This window comes from Emydura macquarii, unplaced genomic scaffold, assembly GCF_026122565.2.
Source record: "Emydura macquarii macquarii isolate MOO-44397 ecotype Brisbane River unplaced genomic scaffold, CSIRO-AGI_Emac_v2 contig_3121, whole genome shotgun sequence".
NCBI lineage: Eukaryota > Metazoa > Chordata > Testudines > Chelidae > Emydura > Emydura macquarii.
Genome location: NW_027133258.1, coordinates 9247 through 31465, shown reverse-complemented (window position 1 = coordinate 31465; position 22219 = coordinate 9247). Strand labels below are relative to the sequence as shown.

The window sequence follows — 22219 nt, the reverse complement described above, 5'->3', positions numbered from 1 at the left end:
TTTCATTGTAACCAAGATATTTTTCTCCCTGTGTTTTTTCCCAAACCTCATGGTTTGGAGGAGGAGAAGAGATGGCATTCACTGGACGTGAGACGAGCCCTGACCTACTACATTGAGACAACAAAGCCGTTCCGGAAATTGATGCAGCTCTTCATTGCAGTGGCGGACCAGATGAAAGTCTCACCTGTCTCCACTCAGCGCATCTCCTCGTGGATCACATCATGCATCAAGTTCTGCTACGAGAAGGTGAAGGTGCCGCTTCAGGAACCATCACAGTGCACTCAACCAGAGCTCAAGCCTCATCTACAGCCTTCCTGGAGAGAGGGCACCTGCAGGACATCTGCAAAGCCACCACCTGGTTGTTGGTGCACACCTTCATGTCCCACTACACCATCATCCAGCAGGCGAGAGAAGACATGGGATTCGGCAGAGCCGTGCTGAGGGCAGCTCACCGGTAACTCTGGCCCACCTCCAAGGTGCTGCTTGTTAGTCACCTACAGTGGAATGGACATGAGCAATCACTCGAAGAAGAAAACAAGGTTACTTACCAGTAACTGCTGTTCTTCGAGATGTGTTGCTCATGTCCATTCCACAACCCAGCCCCCGTCCCCACTGCCGGAGTTGGCAGAAAGAAGGGACTGAGGGGCTGTAGGGCTAGCAGTGCCTCATACACCACGGTATGTATGCGGGGCTCCAGGGGGCGCTGGAGCCAGCCCTACGGGGTCTGCTAAGGGGAAAAAAGTTCCAGGTAACCGTGCACGGAGACACCTATAGTGGAATGGACATGAGCAACACATCTCGAAGAACATCAGTTACTGGTAAGTAACCTTGTTTTCTGCAGATCTTTACAAATCAGATGACACCTCCCTGATCTTTCTATCACTAACTTGTCCATGGGATGAGATTTTACTACGTTATGCTCCCAGACTAGAGCAGTGACACTCTTGATTAGAATTGCTCATTACCTGCAGTGTATACACATGAGCAGCGATAGAGGTTTTTTTGGTTTTCTTCAGTTGCTTAAATCCTGGTCTGGATTTTGTTTCTCTTTTGCTTTTCTGGTTATTCACAGGTGCTCGGAGCATGATTGTAACTTAGCCTTCTCTAACCTACTGTAAGATTAAAGTCAAAGGTAGAGTTCTAACACTGGCAGTATTATTCCCCACTCTTTGCTGTAATGGTACTGAAATGTGGAATAATGAACACAAGGGAAATTAGCACTCTCATATAATGAGATCATGGTCTACAAGAGATTCTGTACAGTAAGCTGTAACTACATTGCTGGTGTGTTTTAGGTTTGGGCAAATCTCCCAGTTACAAGTATGGCATCTGTTGAAAATGCAGCCATTGAGATGCCGGCTCTGGGTCGTCCTTTCCAGCTGGGGATGCTGTATGATGGCCACAAAGACTCCATCATCCCAGGTAACTGTACAAAACATTGATTCTATTAATTTATTGCGGGATGAGATTCCATGCGACATGACCTGACACATATAGGGCGTGCGAAGTCACGCTGTGTGAGTTCACCATTTTGTACAGCAGGTCTGCTCTGGGGAGGACATGTTCAGGGATTGTCCTGCAGGCTGGATCCAGCCTGTGGGCTTCCAGTTGGACCATTCCATGTGCTAAGTTAATGTTGGATGACAAAGAATTATAAATACCAAAATTAGGAAACTACTAATGTGAGGAAACAATAAATAGAAGGAATGGTTAATAATGGTTTATTATGAGACTACTTCAGGGAACTGGTCCCACACTTTTCCACCTAGGTGCTTGTCCACACTAGAAAAAAGGATATTTAAAAAAAATATATTACCTAACATATTTTTTAAAACTTCCTTTTATCCTACAACAACAAAGTGCCCAAGAGTTCATTTCCTATGCCACCGCAACTAAAGAGAAACAAGAAAATTTAACCTTTGACTAAAGAAAATTGTCTATTGAATCATAAAAATGAAAATACTTTTAAAAAAATGGAAATTGGAAATAAAAATTAAACAACTAAGTAAGGATATGTAAATGAAACATACAGGACATTGGTTATATTTAAAGAAACAGTATTGCATAAAGGAGTATAAAATTCAAGGAGATATTATTAATAAATAAATGATAAGCAATATAGTTCCATTAACTATCTTTAAGGAAATACAATCTAAATTATTATAGAATGTAAAGAAGCATAATTGATAGCAAGTAATAAACAGTTTGCTTAATAATTTACTGTGCTTTAAGAAATACCATATAAATATGTGGCATTAAAATAGGCATTAAAATCAAATTTAATAATCATACATAAAGCAATGGTGCCATAGAACTCTATAATAGGTTCATTCTTTGGTTGCTACTTAGAGATTAATTATGAAGGTTGGTATTTATTTATTTGGTGTATGCAATCCGGTCAAGCCAAGCCACAGTGTTCTTATCAACAATGTTCAAGGCACAAAGATCTCCAGGAAGTTGAGTCATTTTGCAGTCCTTAACAATATGTGTCATAGTTTGTGGCTACCCACCGAAATTCCACTGCAGCACAAATTCCATGTCTGGTAGGAAACTGGTTCAGAAGACTCCACTGCCTTCGTGGTAAATCAAACCCAGGTAGACATTGAGTGAGGTCTGAGACAAGATAATTATTTGTCACTTTCTCTGCAGACCAGGAAGCTCACCATGCATCCTCTACCATAAATCCCTCACCTGGTAAACTTTTTCACAATGGGCCCATGAGGGCAGATGACTATGTAGTGAATTAAACATATCTTTAATTAATGGTAGATGTGGCATATCATGTAGTTTCATTATGAGCTTTGCTACGCTTTCCTCTCTGTGAACGCTGAGCGGAGTAACACTTCAGAGAATCGGTAACTATGGTAAAGGAGTAGATTAAGTGTGCCTGAAATAATACGCATGGTAGAATCTAGTTGTACATCAATCATCTTTGTGTGGGAAGCGTGAGCCAATACTGGAGTGCAGTACTCTGCCACTGAATAATGAAGTGCCAAGGCAGAAGTGTGTAACATTTGGGCGTTGGTGCCCCATGTCATTCCGGCCAGTTATCTGAGCAGGTTGTTGAACTTTTTGACTTTAGTCGCTGTTTTGGTAAAATGGTCACGATCTGTAAGAGTTCTTTCCAACATGATGCCTAGACAGACTGGGTGTGAATTATGCTTTATTTGTTGACCATTGAGAACTATATTCAGCTTTCTGCCCGCTTGTGCACAATGTAAGTGGAAAACACCTGACATAGTCTTGCTCCCACTTGTTATCAGGTGCCACCAACAACAATAATTGGCCATAGCCGCCATATCTGCATTCAGAACACTGTGACTGAATGCCAAGATATAAGTCCTCTGCATAAACAAACTTGTGAGACCCGGTGTATGGTAGGTCATTCAATGAATAACATTGGAGATAATACTGATTCTTGTTGAAGGCCATTCTTCTGATGCCTTCAAACACATGTTCTATCACCAACATGCACACGGAAATGGTGATTTCTCTAAAACAGAACCGTTGCATATACTAACCAGCTTGGCATAGTTCTAGACAATTTTACCGAAAGGTCCGTGTGCCAAACTGTATCATCTGCCGGGGGCAGGTAAAGGAAAAGCGAACCAGTCTTCAGTTTATGTTGGAATCCATTTTTGATGAATGTTGTAAGTGTCAGCAGTTGATCACATGTACTACGACTGTGGCGAAAGCCAACTTGCTCTGGTGCTAGATGGTGAACTTCTTTGCAATATCAGATGCTCAAGCACCTTAGAGTAGATGCATAGAAGTGAAATTGGTCTGTAGCTCGAAGGCAATTGTGGATCTTTCCCAGATTTCCGCAAGGCAATAACTTTGCTTAGTGCCAGATTCTAGGCAATCTGGATTCCTGCCGAACTGTGTTGAAAAACCGAACAAGCCATTCCTAAGAGCGAGGACCCAAATGGTTCATGAATTCAGGTGCGATTCTATTATATCTGGGAGCTGTATCCGATTTTAAATCCTTCAGCACTTAGAATGGAGCGTTGTAACCATTCCATCAAACATCATCTCTGTGGAAGATGCAAACCGTTGTTTCTGTTGTGCCATTTTTAAAGCTGCAAATGCAACAATTCCATGTGGCTTCCGAGCAGTGCACATTCCATGTCTGAACGAGGATTGTGCAGAGTTGCTGAGGCAGTATGAGCAGTCAGGTGATCCGGAGATTGCAGACTATCTTATAGAGAATCATTGGATGTGGCTCACTGGGCTTGATGGGAGGAATCAACAGTGGCACTTTACTTTATGCGGTCAAGCCGGAAAAGCTGGAGCTTAATTTGTCGACTAGCTGCAGCTCAATGTCCATGCGCAAAGCAGGCTGGCAGTTACTGCATATCAGATTGCCAGTCATCTGCTGAAGGTCGCCAAAGTTCCTGTTGACAGACTTGTAGAACGACAGGTACATGATGAGTGGCGGTGTTTTCTAAGGAGTAATCCAGCTGATAGTATGATGGAGCCATTCATTAGTCTGGAATTGGATAAAGTGCTGAAGTGTTGTAAAAAAGGTTTTTCAAACAAGTACTCCAACTGCCAAAAACTAAAGTGCAAAGGAAAAATAATCCAAACATGCACAAATCAAATCAAAACTGAAAAACCAAAACAGTGCTAACAATATAAAACAAAGACTAGAATTGCCAAATAAGCGCACAAAAATGTGAAAAATGAAATGTGATGTCACCTGTAAAGGAATTGCACAGCAGCAGAGAATGGGTTCTCTTTCCCCTGCGACGGCATGGAGTAGGATGCATTGGGTATGGCTATTTCTGCAATTCCTTGATGCATGGATTGGTTCAACCCCCTCCCTGAGTTCTCCATTGCCTGCAGAACATGATAATATGGAAGCAATAGCAGGGGATGCAACCAAACTGGGGTTAAGGACAAGGGTGTTCTGGGCTGACATGCCAAATAGTCTCTTATGCATGTTCCAGTGAAGATTGAATCTTTCCTTCATCTTCCAGTCATGCCTCAAGAAGCTGGCTAGCATCTTTTCCCCAAATTTCAGCATCTTCTGTGCTGAGCCCTGGTTCTTCAGCTCCAATCCCTTTAGGGAGGAGGTCAGCAGAGGAGGGGTGAAATGCTTGTGGGGAAAATATGAGGTGGGCGATAGGGGTTTGCATTACAGCATGAACCAGAAGAATGCGGGTAGCACAGTGTTTCTCTGTAGCTCTTTGAAAGGTAAATAAACAAGACAGCAGCAAAGAAAATTCCTAATTATCACCAATTTCTCCTCCTAGCTGGAACAACCCTCAGTGCTCTGAATTTGGCTAACCGGGGTCGAAAGGAGTAACACTATAACTGTATCATAGGGTTAATCCATTGCTGATCACTTTGTTTTCTGGGTCCATCTCATTGCTCAAAAATCACCTTATCTAAACACAGACTGCATGTGTTCTTGTGCATATTAGCCCTGCCTCGCTCTCACTGGTATAGGTTACTCTATTTTATCTTGGCTGCTGTTTTGAAAAAGTTCTAACACTGGTCTCAGGCATTAACAGGTATTTTGAGAACCTCAAGAAAAGGATTAAAGCAAACAGAGGCTGGTTGCTTTTCTTGGGGCATTGAGTAAAGCAGTTCCATCCTAAGAGCAATAACACACAATGTTTGAGGTCTGGTTTCAATTTTTGTGCCATTATGATTGATGGCTGTACCCCTGGCTTGATTATTATTATTTATTATTTGCATCACAGTAGCACCTAGAGACCCAATCCGACCTCACTGTGCAAGGTGCTGTACGAACACATAGTCAGAGACAGGCTCTGCCCCGAAGAGCTGACAGTGTAAATAGACAAGACAGACAATGGTTGGTGGAAAGGAAGAATTATTATTTCATTTTACAGACAGGAGACCAACTTACAGAGAGATCAAAAGAGTTCAGCTTCCACTCGGGCACTAAAGTACCTGAGCAGGTTTTCAAAGAGCTCAGCACGTTGGACATGAAGGTCTTTTGAACATTTAGCCATAAGCAACATGAGGGAAGCTGAGCGCTTTTGCAAACTGACCCCATTTGTGGGTGCTGAGCACTTGCAAATCTGGCCCAAAGAATATGATGGACCCGGGTCTCACACGCAAGCTACCGCATCCATACTGCACTGTGCAGACCTTCTGACTCAGGTCTGCAGCTTGAGTGTGTCCACACTGCAAAATGTCAGGGAGAATCAGTCTCTGACCCACCACCCTAGCAGGTTTAACTGGGTTAATGAATTCTACACTGCATACTAAGCCTGGCCCTGACTCAGGTTTGCGCCCAAGCCACCCTTCCGTCCACACACAAATCAATCTGACTTGGTCAGCAAGCATTTAGGACATGGGTCCTAAGACCCTTCGAGGGTGGTGAGTGCTGAGTCCCGCTGTGACTTGGCTCCAGACCCTGTCTCTTTGCAGTGTGGCTGCCGCTCAAGCTGCAGACCTGAGTCAGAAGGTCTGTGTAGTGATGATGTGTGGACCCACTAGCAGGACTGTCAGACCCAGGTCCAGCAACTGCAAACCCAGGTTTACAGTGCAGCATGGATGCTCAAGCCTGGGCTTGCAAATACCACAGCCACAAGTCACAGATCCGGGCTTAGTGTGTAGTGTAGACATTCCCTAAGGGACTTTCCCAGAGTCACACAGGGAGTCTGTGGAAGAGCAAAGGCTTGAATCCAGATCTCCTGCGTCCCAGGCCAATGCCTTAAAGACAAGACCATCTTTCCTTTCTAGGGCTTGAGTGCCCACTTTGAATATTTAACTGCAGTTTTCAATTAGTGATGCCACGCTGCCTGGTAAGGGACACAGCAACGAGAGCCAGTATAAGGTCAGACTGGCAAAACACAGAGCCTGTACCGCAGACTGGTGGTGTATTTTATCCTAAGGTTTCACCAAGCCAGTGAAAAATGTGTGCTCCCAAAATACTACACTAGTTATTATGAAGCCACAGACAGGCCCCTTCAGGCATGCGAGCCCCTCATGTCACCACCCAGACAAACCAGACTTCTGTGGTAAATGATTCTTACACCCAGAAATCACACACAAGTTCTTCTACTTCCTGGGAGCCAGCCACACACCTCAGGTCAAAGTCCATTTATTTGGGGTGTTTATTGCCTGCATAAGATCCGTTATTTATGTTTTTTGTTCCTGGAGGCCAGTGAAGTATATGCACAGATGTATACAGTGCCTGTCCAAGGGGAGCCACCCCCAGCTATAAATATTCATTGCAGTAAGAGAACAGTGCAGCTGGAACTTCCAGGATCTCCCCTATCCTTAATGATGTAAGAAGCCCAGGCAAGAGGTGGGAGTTGCCTGCTCACAAGTAACCTGGGAAGGAAAGGGAGGTTATACATAACACAAAAGAAAATTCATAATTTGCTACCAACGTATCCCACTGTCACAATAATAGCAAGTGCCACCCACACGTGGCATGGAAGTGAAGTGTCAACCCCAGTATACTGTGCAGCTCTGTGATCCTCCCTCTCCTCTCTGAGGGCTTGTCTACATGAGAGCTTACTTTGGTATAACCTATGGCTGTCCGGGGTGTGAATAATCCACACCTCTGAGCGGCATACGTTACTCCGACCTAATCGCCGGTGTGGACAGTGGTGTGTTGGTGGGAGAGCTTCTCCCATTCACATAGCTACCACCTCTCGCAAAAGTGGAGTTATTATGCAGATGGGAGAGCTCATTCCCATCAGCTTAGAGCATCTTCACCAGACTCGTTACAGCAGCACAGCAATGGTGCAGCTGCGTCGAGGTAGCGCTTCTAGTGTAGACTAGCCCTGACATGCTTTGTTCAGCAGTGACATCATTAGCAATGTCGACATTCAAATTACTGTCATTGGGTATCTGAATTAACCCCTCTTCGAGATGAACGGGGCACTTCACAACTGTCTGGGCTGTTTTTTCAGGCTGTCTGCAGACTCAGGCAAAGATCATTGCAGTGGTTACACTTGGGTGACATTTTATTCTTCACAACCACGAGTGCTAGAGACTGAATCTTAAATGAAATATGACCCAGCCCAGTTCAAGCTGTACACATGCTTAAACTGTGGAAAGATTTCCTAGCTTCTGTGTTAGTCACTATGTGTTTGGAATTTTGCAGGCCTCATGCTGTTGGAGACTGCGGCTCTTACAAAGGATGTGGAAATGAAGAAACAATACAAGACTGAATTTCAGGTTATTGCATCTGACACCACTGCAGATAAGGCCTCTGCACTCCATGCTGGTGAATCGCTGAAGGCCAGTTTCCTGTGTGGTTTAGTTGAAATGAATGGATCTGCTGAATATTTAAATGACACCAGGAAATCCAGACATCAGGCCCGAGTTACTCTCCAATACAAAATGACAACAAGGTCTGAGCAACTGACAATGAGCCATGTAGGACAGCAGGCCTCCTATCCTGCTGTATTCGACCAAGGCAAAGCAACCCATGTGGTCACGGCTGTGCTGTACGGGGCACAGGCTTTCTTTGTGTTTGATCGGGAAGTTTCTTCTTCTGAGAGTGTAGAAGAGATACAGGGAAAGATGAAACTTATGATATAAAAAATACCAAAGATTTCAGAAGAAGATGGAGAGTGCAAAATGGATAATGAAGCAATAGAAAATGCTGAAAATTTCAGTTGTAAGTTTTATGGTGATTTTTGTCTTGAGAACAATCCAATTACTTATCAAGATGCCATAAAAGTTTATTCCATCCTCCCAAAGCTGCTGGGGGATAATGGGGAGAAGGCCGTAGCGGTGACAGTCCGGCTGTATCCACTAATCAAGCAAGATACCAGAGGCACTCAGCGGATACACGAGATCAGTGGAAGGCTGATTTCTAATGTTGAAGCTGTCATGAAGCACTTCACAGAATTAGACATGCAGTGCAATGACATGCTGAAGGACAGAACGGCCACAACTTTCCCTGAAATGAAGAGGAAAATCCAGCAATGCAAAGATCTGTGTAATCAGTACAGACAGACTTTCCAGCAAGAGCTATCTGAAATCTTACCTGCTATCCGTGGAGGAGGAGCAGAGGAAGGGGCCCTGGAGGACATTTTAAGCAGCAAAGAACAATCACCGTTCAATGCTCAGCGACTCAATGAATTTCTTGATATAAAGATGCAAGAGATGAATTTTGTGAAATCATACCTCACTCTTCTAAATGACGTGGATATTACTTCTTCCAGCAATGAACTAAAACAGGTATTAATTAACCCCGTGCTTAAGTATGTTGTCTCCTTTACATTTACTTCATTGCATGAAGAGGAGCCATTTTTATCAGATTTAAATGTCTGGCTTCAGACCCAAAATGTAGAGAAAACTCATGATGCAGCATCAGTCAGTTCTGCATGTGAAAAATCAAAATCCAGACAGTGGTTTGAGGATGAAAAGAGACACCAAAGAGCACGAGCATCTGTAAATTTCTTCTCAGACTTTGCCCGTGTCAATAAATCTAATGGAAAAACCCGGTTCGTTGTGGCCTCTGTTCCAGACGAGGACAATCCTGGAGCTTCCATTTACCTGTATGAAGATGGAGAGCTGGTCAGCACCAACTTCGAGCCTCCCTCAAAGCCTCTTCCTCCCCTGATTGATGGAATCAGACATGACCGTGTGCAGCTCACGTTTAAACCAGCAGCCTATGGAAGGGCTGCGATATCCGGCTACCGGGTAGAGTACAGAATTGTAGGGCAGGAGAACTGGACGGCTGTGAATGTAAATAACGAACAAGAGACATTCACAGTAACCGGGCTACATGCAAACACTGAGTACCAGTTCCGATATGCTGCAGTGAGCAAACCAGGTCTCAGTGAAAGCAGCGACGTGAATGGTACTGTGAAGACTCTTCCTACCAGCCCTCCTGGAAACCTGTCAACAACTATTGTAGATTCATCTGCCATCACCCTCACCTGGCAGATTCCCAGTGTCATTGGAGATGGGGTCAGTATAAAGGAGTATAAGGTGGAATATAAGGAGGAGGCTGGAGGTGAAAGATATGAGCGGAAAGACAAATGGCTGGAACGAAGGACAGGAGAGAGAACTGCATTTTATCACATTGATGGACTGAGGCCTGAGACACGGTACGGATTCCGAGTGTCGGCTATGTGTGCGGACGGGGCGGTGAGTGACCCAAGTGAGGAGAGCTGGATCTTAACAGTAACGAAAGGTAAACATTTAAATATATCTGCTTATTCTTCCTCAACTACAGCTCTCTGGTCCCTGGAGCTACTGGATCAGAATCCTTATCAAGGGAATTAATCTACAATATTCTGGGTGTATAATGCAGGCTCAGCTTCCATTCAAATAATAAGTAAATTAGAAATAAATCCTAGTGTCCAGTTAAACACCCCAGCTGGTTCCTGTGCATGGACTGGATGGCTTAGATAACAATGCCTGAGACCAAAGTTACAGAGAGGATTCATCAGACTGTATAATAGGAGTTCTGATTTGGATTGGTGCTGGGCACAGAGACAATGACAGGTTTGATTAGGGAAGGGAAGATGCTGTTATGTTCCCAGTTCCTGTTAGCAACCCAACCGGGCAGCATCATAGAATCCTAGAATCACAGAAGATGAGGGTTGGAAGGGACCTCAGGAGGTATCTAGTCCAACCACCTGCTCAAAGCAGGACCAACCCCAAATACGTCATCCCAGCCAGGGCTTTGTCAAACCACATCTTAAAAACCTCTAAGGATGGAGATTCCACCACCTCCCTAGGTAACCCATTCCAGTGCTTCACCACCCTCCTAGTGAAAAACTTTTTCCTAATGTCCAACCTAGACCTCCCACACTGCAACTTGAGACCGTTGCTCCTTGTTCTGTCATCTGACATCACTGAAAACAACCTAGCTCCATTCTCCCTGGAACCCCCCTTCAAGTAGTTGAAGTCTGCTATCAAGTCCCCCTTCACTCTTCTCTTCTGCAGACTCTCTTCGTAAGTCATGTGCTCCAGCCCTTCATCATTTTTGTTGCCTTCCACTGGATTCTCTCCAATCTGGCCACATCCTTTCTAGACTGAGGGGCCCAAAACTGGACACAATACTCCAAATGTTACCTTACCAGTGCCAAATAGAGGGGAATAATCACTTCCCTCGATCTGCTGGCAATGCTCCTACTGATGCAGCCCAATATGCCATTAGCCTTCTTGGCAACAAGGGCACACTGCTGACTCATATCCAGCTTCTTGTTCACTGTAACCCTCAGGTCCTTTTCTGCCAAATAGCTGCCTAGACCCTTGGTCCCCGTCTGTAGCTGTGCATGGGATTCTTCCATCCTAAGTGCAGGTCTTTGCACTTGTCCTTGTTGAAGCTCATCAGGTTTCTTTTGGCCCAATCCTCCAATTTGTCTAGGTCACTCTATATCCTATCCCTACCCTCCAGGGTATCTACCACTCCCTCCAGCTTAGTGTCATCTGCAAACTTGCTGAGGGTGCAATCTACCCCATCCTCCAGATCATTAATGAAGATGTTGAACAAAACTGTTCCCAGGACCGACCCCTGGAGAACTCTGCATGTTACCATCTGCTATCTGGACATCGAGCCACTAATCACTGCCCATTGAGCATGATGATCTAGCCAGCTTTATATCCATCTTACAATCCATTCATCGAACCCATACATCCAACCCAATACTCTCAGAGACTGTACCAAAAGCTTTGCTAAAGTCAAGGGATATCATGTCCGCCACTTTCTCCACATCCACAGAGCCAGTCACCTCTTCATAGAAGGCAATCAGGTTTGTCAGGCATGACTTGTCCTTGGTGAATCCATGCTGACTCTGATCCTTCCTCTCTTCCAAGTGCCTCAAAATGGATTCCTTGAGGACCTGCTCCAGGATTTTTCAGGGATTGAGGTGAGGCTGACTGTTTGTGGTTCCCCAGATCCTCCTTCTTCCCTTTGTTAAATATGGGCACTATATTTGCCTTTTTTCCAATCATCTAGGCCCTCCCCAATTGCCCCGTGTTTTCAAATATTTAAGGTTCAAAGCATTAAGGTTGTGTGGAAAATGTCACACTAACTTTGCATTTCCTGGTTTTCCATGTGTGACTTTGGGAATTAAATGCATGCTCTGGAAGTGCCTGAGGAGAACAGGGCAGGGATGAGCACCCACATCCATAACTCCACGTTAACAGAGTTTTTGCATGTGGATTGCCACTATTTCTGCTAACCCTGCTGGACAGAGGGCTGCAAACTCCAGTGTGATCAGTTAGGTTTGTCCGAGGAATAAATCCCCTTCAACTTTATTTTGAAGGTAAAGTGACTGTGGATGTGCAGTATCACAGCTGTTTTCAGGGTGCCCACTCCTGTAGTATCTATGCACCACATTTTCAAAACATAAGAACAGCCGTACTCTGTCAGACCAATGGTCCATCTAGCCCAGTGGTTCTCAAACTTATTTGATGATGCCCCTCTTTGTATCTGTAGTAGTTTATGCACCCACTCCTGTGAAACAAGCATATTTACCTGTACGTGTGGCAGCGGTGCTTCACTTGAATCGGTTTTGTCTTCGTTTTTCCCTAGTTTTTTTTTTCTATGGCATGAGTGAGCCGACGATCCACTATAATAAGAACAAAAGCAAAACTGTGTTTGTGGTTGTGATGCTATGCCCGAAAAAGGCAAGCGACTTTACAAATTGCATGGCCTAAATCTGACCTTTAAAGATATATTGTAGGAAAATACAATGGCAGTGAGGGTCATTCCTCATAAGTAGACTAAAGCTTTGATGTGCAAGTGTATGTTGGTAGTTATTTGATGTTGTTTACATATCTCTTGTTAGAGGTTAGCAGTGTTAGAGGTTAGCTTTCCTGTCTGTCACTGTCCTATTGATTAAGAGTTCAACAGGAACATATGAACATTTAGATGGAACTCTGAATGTAACAATACCATTGTTTGTATTCCTCTTTGAAGTTGAAGTAGTAAATACCTGTAAATGGTTGTAAATGGCCAGTTACCTTGTGCTAATGTCACTAGTTACTGGTGCGCACAGGACATAGGAGATGATACTTCAGAGTCCCAGGTAATCATCTATCAATTATTCAAGGAGGCACCTGCTGTGAAGAAAATGTCGGTCAGCCTACATGGATCTATGAAAGACTCTAGTGGACTGATCCTTTTTATCTCAAATCTGTCCAAGCTCGGCAGGGAAAGTTTGGATCGCAAGATTGGGATCCCAGCATGAGCCTGGACTCGCCCTGCTAATTCTCATGGGAGAATTTGAACAAACTCTGCACATGGACTATTTAGTCTTCATTTCTCTGGACTGGATTTCTAACAAAGAAGCTCTAAACAAGGACTGATGACCTCCAAGCTTTTGGGTAATTTCAGAGACTTTGTAATTTGAGAACTTTGCAATTCAGTTGTCATCTCTACTTTGAAACTGACCTAAGAAGTTTATTTTCATCTGTGTATGTACACTGAGCATTTAACCATTACTCTCTTTCCTTTTTTTTTTTTTTTTAATTTAGTTTAGTTAATAAGGATTGGCTTTAAGCGTGTATTTGGGAAAGATCTGAACTATTCACTGACCTGTTTGGTAATGTGTCCGTTCCTTTGGGCTTGGTAGAACTTTTTTACATATGATGGATAAAGATTTTCAGTAATCCCCATCATATCTGACTTAGTTGTCTGGGGGTAGCCAAAGGGCTGGATAGTTTTAAGGGAACTGTGTTTTGTCTACTGAATGACCAGTGAGGTCATCAGATGCTGTTTGTTGCTGGCTTGGTATATCTTATGGAAGAAAAACCACCAGTATTTAGGGCTTTGCCTGCCCCATTGTTTGCAGTTTGCCCTGTTTGAGCTATCTTAGCATGGCTCCCCTGGAGGCCAACGTCACAGTGGCGTAGTCTGGCTAGGAGACACATTACCACAGATTAATTGAATTTTGGATCATAACCCCACGATTCTCAAAACTGATTTTGGCATTTGAGAGTTTAAGGGTTAAAAATCAGTTATAGTGGGTGGAAGGAGAGCAGATGCAGATCTTGACAAAAAAGCCCTGAAAAACACAGATCAAGAACTCAAAAGCCTATTAGTAGCCCGTGATCAGAGGACAAAAGATGTGTCATCACCTGCCCTTGATACAGGGACTGAAGCAGGAATAGTGGGAATGCTAGCAGTAAAGAATAAGCAGCAATTCGAACATGAAGAGAAACTGGCAGAACTTTGAATAAGAGAAAAGAAAGAAGCTGCTGAAACAGAAAAAGCTGCACTTCAAAGGCAGATGGAACGCCTGATTGCTGAAAAAGAAACTGCTGCACTCCAGGTTCAGGATGAACAAAGGAAGACACCACCACCTGGAAATCCGTCTCCTCTGGATAACAGAAACTGGGAAAGGATCTGTCCCATTTACAGAGATACTGAGAATACTGAGGAATTTCTATCTACCTTAGAGCACCTGTGCAGTCTGCACAAGATCCCAGATGAACAGCGGATGCCCGTCCTACTAAGCAGGTTGACTGGGAAGGCCAGGCAGCTGTTCAGTGAAATGGGTATGGATGATGCTTTAAATTATGAAACATATAAGGATACTGTGTTAAAGTGATTCAAAGTTACTTCTGAAACTTACAGGTTATGATTTAGAAATGTTAAGATGTCTAATGACGTTACCTATCTGGAATGTGCTTATAAACTTTTAGGTTTTGCTAAGAAATGGATTACTAGTGAAAACACTTGGGATGATTTTGGGAAACTAATGGAATTAATTAGTCTTCAGCAGTTATTTAAATTAGTTCCAGATGAGGTCCGGGCTGTGGTGTGCGACCAAAAGCCTGATTCTGTTTTGCACACTGCAGAAATTGCAGAAGAATATGTGCAGAATTGGAATCATGAGAGAAATTAGCCCCTGGGGAAAGCATTAACTCTGCATCACAATTTAAGAGAGATGAAGGATTTAAGGGGAAACCTAATCCCAATTTTGTTAAAAAGCCCTAAGGCAGCCCAGAGTCTGAAACCTCTCACCCTAAAGGGAAGCCAGTTATCTGTCACCAGTGTGGGGTACCCAGACATATAAAGTCAAATTGTCCAAAGCTTCAAACCACCCCACAGCCTGCACCCACTACTAGTACCAATGCCATAACTGTGAGTGTGGATGTTAACCCTGTAATCACTAACACTATCTCATTAGCCGCAGGAGAAGGTGTGGGGGAAGGACAGAGTCTTGTGAACTATGTCAGAGCTGAGTCTTGGAGAGGCAGTGCTGAATTTATTAGGCATGCAAAGGTGAATGGCGTGGATTGTCGTGGTTGGCGTGACACAGCATCAGACATTATTTGGTATAGGGATGTTATGTCCAGGAAGAGAACAAACTGGCAGGCAGGAGCATAACTGTTCTGGGTCTGGCAGAGTTTCCTGTGACTGTCCCGTTAGCTAAGATCCACCTAGAATGGCGGGATTTTAGTGGTGAATTGACAGTAGGACTTAGAGATAGACTTCCAGTGGATTTTTAGTAGGTAATGACATCATGGCCAGGTTTAATCCAGTTAATGTCGTAACTAGGTCCAAAGGGAAGTGCGGTGTTGATACCTCTGTATTTCCTGTTGTCAGTGAAGGAGGCTGCGAAGTAGTTTCTCCAGCCCCTGTATAAAAGCTGAAACCTTCTCTGCCCTTCGCTGAGAGGAATTAAGGAACTTACAATAAATGTCCTCAGAGCCCCCTATGTTCACAAAAGTGTGACTGAGGGCCTCTAGGCAGCCCTTCACACTGGCCCCAGGTTAGTGATCTTCAGGGTGCGAATCACGTCTAACGCTGGGCCCCTGAGGCTCTCTGCTAGACATCTTTGCATTTCTGCATCTGGTATGGCCCACACCTGCAGCATTTCAGTGGTGTGTTCCAACCAGGGTTCAAACTCCTCTTCTCCAGCTATTGGGAGGGGACACCCAGCAAATAACCTTAACTTACAGTAGGAGCTGGATGTACAATGGGACAGCACTACCCTCTCCAGTGCCTGCCCCCCTGGGCCTGGGTCCACTCATTGGCCGAGGCTGTATCCCCCCAAGCTTGGGTCTGCTGAGTCAAGACCAACCAACCGGGCAATTAGCCATTATACCACTGCGATTTCCTCCAACTATAACAACATGGCTTTCCCAGCTTACTGGGTCAGACAAGAGCTTGCGAGGGGCACTGACCCAGGGATCCCCAAAGAGCCCCCAATATGTAACCCTTCTGCCAGAGGAGTCAGCAGGAACAAGGGCCGGGTTCACTGCCTAGAGGTACCTGTCAATGACACAACACCAAACCAAATTTAGCTGAGGTTAGTCCTGCTTTGAGCAGGGGGTTGGACTAGATACCTCCTGAGGTCCCTTCCAACTCTATGATTCTAAGATTCTATGAAATGGCTCGAGCCCCCACCCAGTCCCCTGGGAAATCACACACTATCCCCTGGGCAAGCACCGAGTCTGAGTGTAGAAAGTAAACCCTTTAATAAAAGTAAGTAACTCAGCCCTGATTTGGGGAAACAGTGCAAACAGAATTCAAAACCATGAGCAGAACTTGCCCCACTCGAGAGTTCTTGGGGCCGTGTCCTTTGCCTCTCCCTTCGTGCTTTCCCCTGCCCTACCGCCCCTCAAAGCTGCACTGTCCATGTCTCCCTCACAGGGCTTGGCTAGCCCCCTTTGCTGGCTCCTGCCGGTCACTGGGCTCAGCTAAACCCCCCGCTGGCTCCCAGGATCTCGAGGTTTCCCCAGTTCCTTTAGTGATTTCAGGTCTAGTGAGATCATCTTTCAGTGATTTCAGCTCTCAGTCCATGGGGAAACCCTCTGCTGACACAGGAGCATTGCCCCTGATTTGAACAAAAGACTCCAAGAGGAATCCCCTTAGCTCTATATTTTGACAGTGGGAAGGGATATTCAATCCATGCCCGAGGGCAGCCCTTAGTCAGAGCTGGTGCAGCCACAACAGGGAGACCCTCATTCCCTCCCTGCTGCTCTCACAGCGCCCTGGCATATGAACGCCTCCTGTGCTGAGTTCTGTTCGGATGGGAGCGAATCTTTCATCAGAACAGGCTAAGCAGGGTTCTGCTGCCCTTTGTTCATACAATGGGGGGACAACATTTCATTCCCCTGCAATTAACACTAAAGTGATTTGTAACCCAACCCCAGCCGGACTGGCCATTTCCCATCATGCTGAGCCCCTAGTTGTACTCATGCACATACAGTGCCCAAGCAAATAGAGTGCCCCTCCTTTCAGCTGGCTGAGCAGGGGAGGGCCACTCAGAACTTGCCTGCATCTGTATCATTTGTAAATTATTTCTTTTCTTTTTGTTTGGGATGAGTCCTATAGGGTGGCACTATTTTGAACTCCATTGGGGCAATGCATGGAGCTGTGATGCGGGAGGGGGTTGTTATGCAGGTGGTTGGATGAAACCTAACTGAAGCTCAGGAACATGCTACTCACTTTCCAGGCAGGCTAAATGAGGGAACAACTAAAGACCCTGTGTTTAACGATCACTGAAACAATGGACTCCACCACCCAGAGACAGAGAGAATACAAACACAGGGGCTGGGATTGGGTTTCCTTGCAGCTGTGTGTGTCTGCGTGGGTCAGAAGCAGCCAGAGGCAGACAAAAAGCAAAGCACAATGCCAGAAAGCAGCAAGTGAGGCATCAAGCAGCATGGGCCTAAGAAAGCCAAGAGAGACGTTTAGGCAAAATGCTGCCTGGAAAGTGGCTTGGGGTTGTGGGCAGAGAAACTGCCTCCTTTTGTCTGATTCCTGCTGTGGTCAGGGAAACAAGACCCTGACCTTGTGTACATTCTTTGTAAATAAACGGGCTTGCATCAAAAAATACTTCAGTCTATCATCAGTGTCTCTGTAGCCAGGAGGTGTGGCCTCCCTCGGAGATTGACACTGAGGGAGAGCCAAACCCCCCTGGGTGTTGGAACCCAGGAAGGCAACAGCTGATTGGAAGCAGGTAGGCGGGGCTAAGCCTATAAAACCCAGGCCTGTCGCTCAGTCAGAGCCTAGCGGCTGAAGGAGAAGGACACCTCTCCCTTGGTTCTCGAGCCAACGGCTGCACCTGACCGCTGCCCAGAGGAGAGGCTGGTGGATCTACCCCCGGCGTGGGGCCCTGAGGATCCGGAGGAGCTGCCTGAACTGGATGAGCTGAAGGAGACCCCTGGACCCTATGACCCGGAGGAAGGCCTACAGGAGCTGCCTACTGCCTGGGGCCCTGAGGATCTGGAGGAGCTGCCCAAGCTACCAACCACTGGTGGCCCTGGGACCAAGGGACCCTGGTACCAGGGACGCACCCTGGGACCTAGAGGAGCTGTCCTCTGCAGAGGACCCCGAACAGTTCCCGGACCTGCCGTCAAGCGACGAGGAACCGGGTACGGCTCAGGAGACAAGGTACTCTAGGGATAGTGTGGGAAGAAGAAGCCCAGGGAAGCTGACTATGGTCCGGCTGAGCTTGCATTCACTCTGCGTCGGCGTGTTTCAGCCAAAGCCCCGCTGACCCAGTGACGGGACACCCCGTCACTGACAGGGCCCTGGGCTGGGATGCAGTGGAGACGGGTGGTCCTGTGTCCCTCTCCACCCTACCTACTCTGACCTGGGGTGGATACCGACTGAGGGCCAGAGCCTGCCCCTTACTGCCTGCCATGCCCTGCCGAAGGGCCAGGTGTGGGCTAGCAATCTGCCCTGCTAGGGGCTAGAGACTGCTGCCCTTCTGCCCTGCCCTGCCAGGGGCTCGAGACTGTTTGCATGTCCTACAGAAGGGCCAGGCCAGAGACTGTTACTCGCCCTGACAAGGGCTTGAGACTACGTCCCCCCAGTGCCTGTCTGCCCTCTGGGGCTACAGACTGCTTCCTCCCTTTATGGGCCTGCCCTGCTAGAGGGCTAGCCCAGAGAATATTGCCTCACCCCGCCAAGGGCTGAAGGCTGATTCCTGCTGCTGGGCCATCACTTACTGAGGGCCAGGCCAAGAGACAATTACCCCCTACGAAGGGCCAGAGGCAGCCCCTTTAAGTGGGACTTCCCAAAGGGCGTTGGCACCGGGAGGTGTTGCCTCCCTCGGAGATTGACATCGAGGAACGGCCACTGGTGCCACCCCGTACAGGGGATCTTCTACACGTGCTTGAGAATTCAGGCAACGTTCGCCCCTTGCTGACAAGGGGGTGACCCATAACGCCATCCCCAATCGCCAGGTCAGGATGGACCTGGACAAGCTAAGACAATGGTGGGCCGAGACCCAACAAAAACAGCTAGTGGCCCAACTGCACAACAACAGCTGATCCAGACCCAGGGCTAAGCAGCAGCAGCTCGTCGGCGAACTAGGGTCGCAGCAGCAAGAACAGCAACACCATTGCCTCCAGCAGCTGGCTGCCCTGTTCCCCAGCCCCAACAGTACGGCTGTGGGAGGGACGATGGGAGGAGGTGGGGCCCCGATGCCGCTGCACCTTACCAAACTAGGACCAGAGGACGACCCAGAAGCCTTTCTGGTCACTTTTGAGCAGGTCGCGTCGGCCACTGGCTGGGACCCCACGTAGTGGGCTACCCTGCTGGCCCCCTACTTAACAGGAGTCCCACAGGCCACCACCGGGCTCTTTCCGAGGAGGAGGCCCATGACTATAAGGCAGTGAAGGCTGCGATTTTGAATGCCTTGGCTATTAGCCCTGACACCTTCAGGCATCGATTTCAGAGGAAGGCTTACCCCTGGGCACCCAGCCCTGAGCTGTTGCCCAGGAGCTGAAGGACGCTTGTTGGCGGTGGCTGCAGCCGGACCAACGATCGACCTCGGAAGTCGCGGACCGGAACATGATGGAGCAATTCCTCCAGATCTTTCCACCGCAAGAGAGGACCTGGGTCATGCACCACCACCCGACTACGTTGAGCGATGCAGTGCGTCTTATGGAGGACTTCCTAGCAGTAGAGACCCCTCCCACCCTCAGGACACCCACCGCTGCCCAGAGCCCCCTGTACGAGGCCCTCCTCCTCAACCCCAGCACCAGCCAAGCCAGGCCCAGCTGTGGGAGGCAGGCGGCACTGGTCTCCAGCGCCATCAACCCCAGTTGCCCATCAGGAGCTGCCCAGTCAGAGGCCAGAATGGGCCTTGGACCCCTGGGGCCTGCCAACCAGGCCACTGACACCAGAGCCTGACCAGGACCCACGGAGGTTGGTCCGTGTTCACTTGTGGCCACTTAGGCCACCTACAGTGAGACTGCCCCACAATGGACTATACCTTCGGCCTAGTATGCACTGGGGAAGGGCGAGCCTGGAGGCAACTCGGACCCATGGTGACAATCCCTGTGAGACTCCCCTGTGACCCGTCCATGCCTAGGGTAGCCACCTGAAAATGCCAAGGTCAGGGAGGCTGCAAAAGGAGTGCAGATTCTTCTAGCACTGGTGGGTGACACTGAAGTCAGACTTCCCAACCAGCCACAAACAGTGCTTCTGATTCCCCACACTGGTTATCAAGAAGCCAGAATAAAAATATACACAGCCCTCTTCATTGTATATCAGTCTCTGGCTCCCAGTCGGCCACTAGGTCCAGTAAAGAGACCAGTTATTTAAGACTCTATGCTCTTTACCAAAAAGGTTTCTCCTGACCCCAAAGGGTCAGCCACAGCACCAGATCAATATAAATTTAGATCTTACCCAAAATACCATGCTGCCAGCCAATCCTTTAGTAACTAAAACTAAAGGTTTATTACAAAAAGAAAGAAACAAACTATAAGAGAAATGTTAAATGATTAAAACAATAACACACATACAAATGATTTGAAAGTCCATATACATCAGGTTTCCAGTAGAAATGTGGAGTTTGCAGGCTTGTATAGTCCCTCTGGTTACATCCAGTACCTGGACGGGTCTCAGTCCTTTGTTTCACTGCTTATATTCAGTTCCGTTGTAAATGAGTTGATCCAGAGGTAGGCTGGAGACTAAAGACAAAATGGATGTCATGCAGCTGCCTTTTATGTCCTTTGGCCTTTGCCATGCTGCTCGTGGAAATTTACAGGAATAAGATGGAGTCCAGAGTCACATGAGTAAGTCCTGGTGACTCATCAGATGTATCCCTGGCTTCTCCCCTTGTACCTGTGAATTTCCTTAATGGGCCATTAATCAGGCTAGTGCTGCAGCCATCCTGTCTGGGGTGTCGCCCAGACACAGCACAGTTTGAAATACAGATATATTAACCATATCCATGATTTCCATTACACACATAACACATGAACATAAACATCATCATCTTACTTAGCACATTACAGCCTTTCTAACAGACCCTGACATGGCATATCTCACGTGAATTATTATGATTTTGACACACTGATGTTAAATAATATAATAAATGCCCCCCACCCCAATCCAGCGTCACACAACTGATAAAAGATACTTACCCTAGTTGTATGCAGTGTAGTGGTAGCGGTGTCAGTCCCAGGATATTAGAGTAACCAAGTCTATTGGATCAACCTCTTTGTTGGTGGAAGGTTGGAGCTTTCAGGCTTCACCGAGCTCTCCTCCAGTTTGGGGAAGGTAACCAGAGTGTCTTAGCTAACTACAAGTTGGCACAGATTGTTAAGCATAAGGGATTCACACATGCCATAGGCGATCACTTAAAATGAAATGGACAATTGAGGATTAGATTGTTCCTCAATTTTTCTGTGGTCCTCTTGCCGAGCTGTTCGGCATATTTAGACTTGTTTGTAGTGGTCAGAGGGTTATAGATGGTGAGTCCTTAGGGATAATATTTTGTTTCTTCCATCTTCTCAGGAAGTAGATGTCACTGTTCTGCCTGGCTGGATGAGACAGTTCAACATTAAACTGCAGTGCCGTATGGGGTCATATTGCCGTATAGGAGTTGTCGTTTAGCCATTCTTTCCCATTGGCCAGGATCCCTGAGTGGACTACATCCCCCATGACATAATCTGGCCGTGGCAACCAATCCATAGCGATAATGGGGGCATGAGGTGCCCAGACTACAACTCCCATGTAGCCCCAGAGGGAAATGCAGTTTAAAGTTGTAACTACTCACGACACATTTTTTAATCAGTTCAGTTTGGGAATATTGATATAGAATCATAGAAATGTGGGACTTGAAGGGGCCCCAAGAGGCAGCTAGCCCAGCCCCCTGCCCTGAGACAGGACCAAGTAAACCTGGACCGTCCCTGACAGGTGCTTGTTGGACCTGTTCTTGAAAACCTCCAGTGACGGGGATTCTACAACCTCCCTTAGAAGCCTATTTCAGTGCGTAACTACCCTGAGAGGCAGAACGCTTTCCCTAATAGTTAAGCTAAACCTTCCCTGCTGCAGATTCAGCCCATT

At 46.6% G+C, this 22219-nt stretch overlaps 1 protein-coding gene across 1 annotated transcript; it reads left to right on the top strand.

The window, feature by feature from the left end:
• The first annotated feature begins 1322 nt into the window (after positions 1–1322).
• LOC137141837 (stonustoxin subunit alpha-like) lies at positions 1323–20056 on the top strand. The gene is given in 4 exon segments (XM_067530921.1): positions 1323–1422; positions 8093–10138; positions 17994–18307; positions 19676–20056. Coding segments are annotated over 4 exon segments (2841 nt in total).
• Positions 20057–22219: the final 2163 nt, after the last annotated feature.